Source organism: Pundamilia nyererei, unplaced genomic scaffold, assembly GCF_000239375.1.
Source record: "Pundamilia nyererei isolate P.nyererei 1_Seehausen unplaced genomic scaffold, PunNye1.0 scaffold00017, whole genome shotgun sequence".
In the NCBI taxonomy this organism is placed as follows: domain Eukaryota; kingdom Metazoa; phylum Chordata; class Actinopteri; order Cichliformes; family Cichlidae; genus Pundamilia; species Pundamilia nyererei.
In genome coordinates this window covers 3,552,777-3,561,672 of record NW_005187418.1, presented here as the reverse complement: position 1 = coordinate 3,561,672, position 8,896 = coordinate 3,552,777, and the positions used below count along the sequence as shown (strand labels likewise).

General features: G+C 36.1%; 2 protein-coding genes across 2 annotated transcripts in view; one reads left to right on the top strand and one right to left on the bottom strand.

The window, feature by feature from the left end:
• The window catches only part of cd79b (CD79b molecule, immunoglobulin-associated beta), an 8,563-nt gene extending 3,575 nt beyond the window's left edge, over positions 1–4,988 (top strand). Inside the window, exons 2-5 of the mRNA XM_005725853.1 lie at positions 329–622; positions 757–875; positions 2,548–2,601; positions 4,332–4,988. Of these exons, the coding sequence (XP_005725910.1) occupies positions 329–622; positions 757–875; positions 2,548–2,601; positions 4,332–4,421 (557 nt within the window). The 3' untranslated portion in view covers positions 4,422–4,988. The remainder of the gene's footprint in view (positions 1–328; positions 623–756; positions 876–2,547; positions 2,602–4,331) is intronic.
• A 276-nt stretch (positions 4,989–5,264) lies between these two features.
• LOC102199708 (interferon a3-like) lies at positions 5,265–6,362 on the bottom strand. Its single transcript, XM_005725957.1, has 5 exons — positions 6,231–6,362; positions 6,034–6,117; positions 5,638–5,787; positions 5,449–5,544; positions 5,265–5,363 (listed from the first exon to the last, which is right to left on the bottom strand). The coding sequence occupies exons 1-5, from the start codon at positions 6,360–6,362 to the stop codon at positions 5,265–5,267; spliced, it is 561 nt and encodes a 186-aa protein (XP_005726014.1).
• Positions 6,363–8,896: the final 2,534 nt, after the last annotated feature.

Sequence of the window (8,896 nt, the reverse complement as noted above, 5' to 3'; positions counted from 1 at the left end):
CTTTCGAGCCTATACAGCTTGGAGTAAGACAACATGCATGAAGAGGATGATGTGGACAAAATACTCATTTGCCTAATAATTCTGCACTCCCTGTATAAGGTGAAGAAAAGTCTTAATGCAATGTCCCTGTATGAGGACATGGGGTCCCAGGAGGTTACATACATCACTGTTCTCTGTAAAGCAAGCATCTCATAAGTGGCATACACATTATTTATCCTCAACCACAATGACAAAATCCTTTTAATGTATATTTTGTCCATTTGAAATGTGTGATAATTGCTGGTATAACTGTGTCACAGTCTCTTTCAACCTTTCTTTGTCTGCTTAGTTGCTGGTAACAAGACACTGCAGATCAGACAGAAACCCCGCTTCTATGGTGTGGCAGTTAAAAGCAGTGTGCACATTTACTGTTCATCCTCACGACAACATAATTCTACTGTGAAGTGGTTCAAGGCCAACAAGATCGGAGATGAGCAAACACCGCTATCGACATTGATAGATGACGACATTCGTTTCCAAATGGCCTATCTTTACATCAACAACATACAAATGAGGCACAGTGGCGTGTACTACTGCAAGATAAATGAAACACAGGGACCCGGAACCGAAGTAAAAGTTTTCAGTAAGTAGCTGGAACAGCATGTCATCAGCAGATCTTTAAAAATACAGTGAACTTTTACCATATTTTTATTTTTTAAGTATGTACCAACTCACTCATGAAAATGCGCAGCTGACATACATCTTTTCACTGTGCAGGACCCGTTGTGATGGAAAAGGCACTCTACAGGAGCAATGTGAAGGACGGTCTTATTGTGTTCCAGGGTTTTCTTTTAGCTGTGTTCATTGCTGCTCTGTTGCTACGTAAACAAAAACTGGTAAGGCACACGATGAACAAAACTCGAGGCAAATGTGTGCTCCAAAAAAGGATTTTGTGCAGAACTTGCATAACAAATCTTCAGCAAAAAGCAGGGTTTTTTGGATCAAGAATTTTTTTAAAATATGGTTTATTTCAGGAAAAATTAGAGGTTTTTCTTTAGAAGCAGGGAAATGAAATGACAAGGCTGTGGAGAAAAATATATGCATTTACTATGATTAAACTCACAACAGAAAGGCTTTCTAACTGATCATTTCGCATTGCTTAATGTGTATGCAACGTGGTGCACTGAGTAAAATGCTTTGTATCCCAGTGGCGAAGGCAAAAGCTTTACATTGACTTTTCTGTAAACATACTAACAGTCCAAAGTAAAGCAAAAGAAAGGCAGAAAATCATCTAATTAAGAAGACAGTCGATCAACAGTAGCTCAAATATCATAGCTGCTGCCTGATCATTTTCTAAATTGTATCATATTTATAGAACATGCTTTGTTATCTCATCTTGTGATTTGCTCAATAAAATGCACATATAAATGTTGCTGTTGCAAAACAGAAGCTGGCTTTTTGTCAAGATGCTAGCTTAGTTTATACTTAAAAAGAAGCTAGCTGTTAAGATTTCTGACATGTTGAAATGACAAGTACCTGATTACTAAGGCGCCAGCCAGATACCAATCAGTGCCAATCTAGGTTAGGCATTCCCACTATACTGTAAATGGCTGCATTTCATCCAGGTGCTCATGAGATAGCTATTGAGCTACACAGCTAAAATAACTATTTACACCTGCTTCATATATGTCTGAAATTAAATTAAAACAATACCTATGTCCTTAAATTTTTCTGAAAAGTAAGCCAGTTTTACCTATACAACACTTTTTCAGCATCTGAATTGCCTGAAATCAAAGTTGTCAATGCCATAAAGTGTCTTAGAATGTTTTGACATCCTTAATACACACATGAATCCATTTTACTTTAAATAAAACCTGTAATAAATCTAAAAAAAGATGATCAGTATTGCCAGAGGGAACATGTGCACCCCAAGATATAACTGTTTTTGAGCTACAGCTCCGTAGGCCTTCATTCATTCTATGTTGTAACCAGCACCTACGAAACTGGAAGTGGAGATAATAGCAGGTTTCAAATAGACGTATTAGATAAGAGGTTCTCTAACATTCCAAAAATTACCAAAGGTGTGTTGATATTAATAACTGACAGTGATTTCCACCGATAGTTAAAAAAGAAAATCCATACATTTTATTAAAATAGTACTTAGTTTAATTCTATATATGAAGTTAGATCTAGTTTTGAGTTATCACAGTGTTAGCTACAATTATGTTGCCATTTAATAGGTTAATCATTTTCTACAAACATTTATTTAGCTTTTGTCTTTATAACACAGGAAAGCAACTGCAACTGTATTTTTTTTAATATAACCTACAACAAAACTCGCTTTAGTGATTTTCACTACAGTTATTTGAGTTGTCCGATGCTTACAACACCTACTTCCACATTACTGCAAAAAGACAAATTTTGAAAAAAAAAAGAAAACAAAACTTTAAATATCATTTTAATTTATTTTATTGTGTGTTATGTGCGATGTGTCTCTAAATAAGATGGTACCCGCTCTTTAACTGCATTCATTCTCCCCACCCACACCCCCATTTCCTTTTTTAACAGTGGGAACGAAGGGACAGCGAATACGAGGAGCCGGAAACAGATCACATCTATGAGGTTTGTCAGCTCTTTGTTTTACAATAAAAAGTGAAAAAAAGAAAGACACTGGCTTTCTTTAAGAAAAAAAATATTACAGTGATGCTTCACTGTGTGGTCTCATTTGTGTAAACATGTCACAGTGAATACACACCACAGCTGTGTGACTTTACATAAAAATGCAGGCACACAATAGACAGCGAAAAAACAGGAATCGCAATCTCCGTGCACCACTGAGCCCCTAACCACAAATTTACCGTCAGGTTTATTGTTGAATGTATGAATACACATCCTATATTTGAGTTAATAAATAAAGTACATCTAGCTGGCTGAATTTGTATTTCATTTGTTTATTGCATTAATAATAACACATTTGAAGGATTTTTATAGATCTTGTTGCTGCTGTTCTCTTGCACAACAAACAGAACTGTTTGTAAATCAATTATACCAAAAGTGTAGAAGGTAGTCTTACTGTGATTGCTTGATTTTTCATATAGTGAAGAGTCATTTAAAGCAACATAGCAAAAACATAGTCATAAATTATAATCTTACTAAGGCTCCAGAATAGTGTACATAAGTGTAAGTTAATAAATAATAATAATAACAATAGCAAGATCAACTTCAATTATCGTACTCAATGCATGAGTCTTTGTGTTTTTTCTTGAGACTTTTTCATCATCAGTGTGAGTTTTCCCCTGAAAATCCTTTTAAAAAAAGTAAATATATTTTTATACAAAAATTGCCAAAAAAAGAGAAAGAAAATAACATAAAATACTGGATGCAGCATATGTGATACAAATTAAAGCTCATATATGCAAAATAATATTTAAGGTCCATTTAAAAAAAAGGTTATTTCATTATTTCATATTTCAGGCTTTACAGGGTTAAGTGGGAGAAATGATAACTTTTATTTTGAGCATGCACATCTCATGTAAATCAGTCAAACCCACAAATTAACCAAATGAACATGGCTGTAATTCAGAATTTCTAAGTTTTACTAATATCAACACTTTGAGTCACCCTTTTAGGAACTACTAGGAAGGTAAGACTGCACCTGCTTTAAAAGTCAGTGAGCTCACTTTTTCTTGCAGTCTTGTGACTCATACATCACTTAGTTACAATATATTTTATTAAGATTTGAACAACCCTGAATATGTACACTGCACTATAGGACTGTCAGTCGCAATGGCTAAACCTAATAACCTAAACACTGCCAAACTAAGGATTTGAAGTTAAATATGAACAACTATTGGTACAAATTATTAAGTAAAACTAATAAAAAATAAAAGAACACCCAATTACACTTCTTAGTATGCAGACAGCAATTACAGATACATTAATATAATTAAGTAAAATTCAAAAATAAATACAAACGAAGTAAAATCCATGAACTCAAATGAAGTAAGGATGTTGGGCTGAGCTCCAATTTGCATTATGAATGAAGAATAGTAGCGTTTGAGGTTCATGCAAACATTGTTATGTTTTGTTACTTTTTCAGTTAATGTCATTCTGCAGTGACATTAAGCAGGAGCCCATTTTTAACTCTGAGTCATGTCTGAAACACCAACTATGCAAATAAAAACTGTAGCTGCCAGTATGCCCAGACATATACAGTAACTAAGTAATGGATTTTTCAGAAATTTTTAAATCATCTTTTTAATCGTATAGTGAGAGAAGGGGCCCTCAAATCTAGACACATGTATAAGTAAAACTAATTAAGTTAGTAAAACTGACTTATTTCCGTCTTTTAGGGCTTGGCAATCGAGACATGTGGTGGAGGTCTGTATGAGGAACTCTCCGTGTATGCTCAGGCTGAGGGAGCTGAGGCCCCGTGGGAGTGAGACTCACACAACTACTTTTCACCTGCTAAAGCCTCTGAATGAGGACAGATTATATGTTCTTAATTGCAAGTTGTAAAGTAAGTCCTTAAATAGTTTACTGAGAATGGAGACGTGCATTTTTCTCACAACACAATACATGGTTTGTTTGTAGATGTGCAGCAGCATGCTTGCCCCCCCCCCTTTTTTTTTTTTAAATGTGATGTTTAGTAACACTGTTTTGAATTAATCTGTTGTCATAAAGTGTAAATAAGCCCTTCTGCAATTTAGACCCAAAAGCTGATATTTCAGCGGATCTTTTTGGTGCTTCTGGTGATGTTTAAACTGTATTGTGTATCAGTTGGTCCTATAAATGTCCAGTCTATCAGTCTCACAGGCTCTGGGTTGTACCCCTGCTCTTGATCAGTGTGAGCTGGGACAGAATTCACGCCCCTTATGACTCCTAACCAAATAAGTCTTAAGTAAGTAGATGGATAATGTCATACTGACTGTGCTAACATGAAATTTTGAAGCCTGAGGGTGGTGCAAAAACAAAGACTAACTTGTGTCAAAGAACAAAAACAACATCTACTTGTTTTTTTTATTTTTCAGTTGTTTGTTAAGATTAAGTGTATACATATGTATTTGATTTGTTTGACATGAATAAAAACAATAAATACATCTTTCTTTGCTGAAGAAATTTATTTTTTCCCATAACTAAGGAAAACATTTTTCTTTTTTTAAATCACCAATATGTTTGATTAAAAAGACAATGGTAAATAGAAATACGGTAAATTAATAAGTAAATAGATAAATAAATAAAAAGAAGCAAATAAATTAAGACATCCTTCCTGTAACAGACATGTTTTAGTTGGCAGTGTGCAGAGATGAAACCAGCTGTTCTGCTCTCATGAGATGGGCTTTGGTTTCCTTCCTGATCACCTCCCAGGCTTCGGCACTGTGACCCTACAGACACAACAATATTATCATTAGTAAAATATTCCAGAGGTGTTTAATAAAAGAATTGGTTAAAAAATAAATAAAGACCTACCTTTTTCTTTAGGATATCATCTGAAAGTCTTTTGAAATACATTTTTGTCTTGAAATACAGCTGTGAGTTCTTCTTCTTGTGACTGTGGCTCCCAATCTAAATCAGGAAAAATAGTCATTTAAATATATGTTTTAGCAGTATAATTGATCTCAGTTATCTCAATAGTGGTGTTACTGAAAGTGAACTTACACAGGTGTGAAGCTCTTCAGCCTGTTTGTTGACGATATTGAGCAAGTTCCTCACTGTGCTGTCCTCCCATGATGCAGAGCTGTGATCCTCCTCAAACAGGGCAGCCACCTCCTCCAGAATCTGAACTGTGAAAGCCAGTTTATCCTCAGCCTGGAAGAAGAAGAAGAATCATAGGTGTTTGTAATTCAAAAAACTTGAAAAATAAGAACAAATATCAGAACACTCAGACCTGGGTTTGCATAATAGGAACTTAAAGTTATGACGGTTATGAATTTTAGTTTTTGATTGTATGTCATACCCATGGTAAAATTTGAAAACCTTTACATTATTTTACTTTAAGGAGAAATTAGTCTGGGATTTTATGCGATACAATGAGAAAAGCTGAGGTTGACTTACTGATGCTTTTGATGCCTGGTGGTACAGATGATTAGGGAAGGCCACGGTGTCCTCCACCTCAGTGGTGTTAGTTGAGTTGTTACCCTGGATCACACACAGAACCAGACTTAGAGTTGAAGTGCAGACACTAAGTCTGAATAATTTAATTTAATAAAAATTCGACAAAATTTTAAGCCTATTAAAAGAAACACACTCACCATGGTTTCAAGTAGATTCAGAGTCTCTTCGTTGTGCTGTTTGAATTTATGATCCATCCATTTGCAGCTCAGCGAGGAGCCTGCAGTGAACAGACCAAGAAACAGGCAAGCAAAGAGAATCCTGCTGATCATTTTTTAAGGATGACAATTGTCGTTGTATGAAGCAGACTCAGATATCTCCTGTTCTGATGGAGCTGACATGCCCAGCAGCACTTATAGCAGAGCACACCTGTTTCATTTTCCATATTCACCTCTGTGGCTTTCACCTCAACAAAGGTGGGTTCTGATGTCACACATTTCAGACTTGGTTTCTATGGGAGCAAAAAAATCCCACATTAATTTTTTTTGTCCAGTTCAGCTGTTGTATAAAGCAGAATAATGGTCTGCTTTGTTGTGCCACATATATTTGCTTTCTAAAGAGGAGCACTTGACCAGGTCATTTTCAAGTGTCTTTCATGACAAAAGTGCATAAACAGACACTCACACTCACAGACACACACTGGTTTTCATATTTTAGTGAGGACATCTAATTGTGACATAATGCTTTCCCTAGCTGCTTACCCTAACCCTAACAAAAATGAATGCTTAACTGCAACCCTTAGCCTAAACTTAGCCATAACCTAATTGCAACCCTGACACTAAAACCACATTTTAAACCTCAAAAATGCCTTCAAACTGGTGGGGAAGGGCACTTTGTCCCTACAAGTGACTGTTGGTCCCCACAAGTATAGCAGCATGCCAATTTTCTGTCCTTACAAAGATATCTAAACGTACAAGAACACACACTGCAAAGTCGTATATTTGTTTGTGATCCAGCATGTCTGTTTGCTTTATTCTTGACTTTTCCTCCTACCCCCTTCTTTTCTCTCTTTTTCTGTTGTTTTCTTCTTATATTCCTCTTCTATCTTTCTCCAGTTTGGCCTTCACCCCCGTCTGCTCAAGCATAATATCCATAACAATATGGATAATGAAATACTAACAGTATAATCCACAATGTGCAAAATATCCCCATAAATGCACAAATATAGAATAGTAAAGTGTAAAAGAAAAACATTTAAAAAGTATAGAAACGTTAGTGTTATAGGTATTTTACTGTGAGTATACATATAAATGTTTTTAAAGCCTAAACATTTTACTTATATGTCCTTACTTAAATGCACGTTGCATGGATGAAATTTCCGCAATTCATGATGATTAAAAAACAAACAAACAAACAAAAAATGTTTACATTTACGCACTCTCTCCAGTGTGGTGGTTGTAAGTGTATATTAAAGCTTTTGAATGGAGTCACATTTCACAGTTACTTCTAGTTGTGATTATGCCATAAAAGGGAAGTTCTTACACGGAGAAAAAAAAAGTGGCTTCGTGACTCTTTGGCCTACAGTGACGCTCATTCATACGAACCAGTCAGCGAAATTTCACCTTGTTTTATCGAGAATATCTGCTTCACCGTGGGAACCAGGTGAAGGGGATTGTCCTTCACAATCAGTGGGGAAATTAGAGCATATTTTCAGCCTTATATAAATCAAAAATGTGCCAATATGTGCTTTTGCTAATGCTTTTGTTATATTCTTCTTCCCATATTTTGGTCTAACTTGTTTTACAACTTTTTGTTTTATTGCATTTGTCTGTTTTGCCAAAGGACAAGACATGTGAAACAAATTATTAGTGCATGTCTAATCACTAAAAATTCCAACGCAACGCGGTACTGAATTATAATATGATATCCCCGATGCAACAAGTGTATTTGTAAAATGTATTTCCTCCTATTCCACAATCATCCGTAAGTGGTATTATTGTAACTTGAAATGAAGGGGAATAGCGCGTAAAGTTACGGGGTTGCCAAATGGTCAGGCGCAAAGTGCGCACAAGTCTTCAACGCTTCGCTGTCTCAGTAACTACAGATACATAAACCTCCTCTGGCATTAACATCAGTATCAATCACATTACGACCCTCCTCATATGCTGGCACTGATACAAGTGTTTGGTGCTGATTTATCGTCACGTTAATTCACATCGTTTGAATGTGTGGTGAGAGGTGAGTCCAGAAGAAGGGGGATGAGGCGGTACTGACCCCCACTGAAATATGACTTGCCCTCCACGAATGCCATAGGGTAAATTAGTGGCATCAAGGAAAATAATCCAAAGGTGTACACGCCAGCGAACTCAATATGTGGGTATAAATGGGGAGAGTTGCTTCATGAAGGGAATATAACATGATTTGCTGCTAAATCTTTGTGCGAATCAGAACAATTTCATACTACATTGGTTACTCGGATGGAAGTATAGGTGATGAACTTGGCCCGCTTAAAGTCAGCAGCCAAAAGAAGAAGTTGAACTCAAATACTTTACTGGAGTACTGTTTTAATGTACGTGTACTTTAAGTACATCTTTATTATTTTTACTTCTTCTCCACTATAAATCATCTTACCTTACCTTATTTTACCTATTGGGGACAATATTTTGCACTATACTATTCGTGTTAAGGCTTTATTTACTGTTTACTAGTATTCAGAAATATTGATATCCAACCTAAGGAATTAAAATCTCCAGCAACAAAAGTGAACAGCTGAATGAAGCACGCATCACGCCCCCTGAGCCACGGGGGGTTGGGAATCGCATCTGTAACCGGAAGGTCGCCGGTTCGATCCCTGGGCTCTCTGTCC

What these genes read in the sequence shown, in the direction of transcription:
- LOC102199708 (XM_005725957.1), bottom strand. Translation starts at nt 6,362, where the DNA reads ATGATCAGCAGGATTCTCTTTGCTTGCCTGTTTCTTGGTCTGTTCACT. An exon ending in TGAATCTACTTGAAACCATG is followed by an intron (nt 6,118 to 6,230) that starts GTGAGTGTGTTT and finishes TGTGTGATCCAG; the next exon opens with GGTAACAACTCAACTAACAC. An exon ending in CTGAAGAGCTTCACACCTGT is followed by an intron (nt 5,545 to 5,637) that starts GTAAGTTCACTT and finishes TTCCTGATTTAG; the next exon opens with ATTGGGAGCCACAGTCACAA.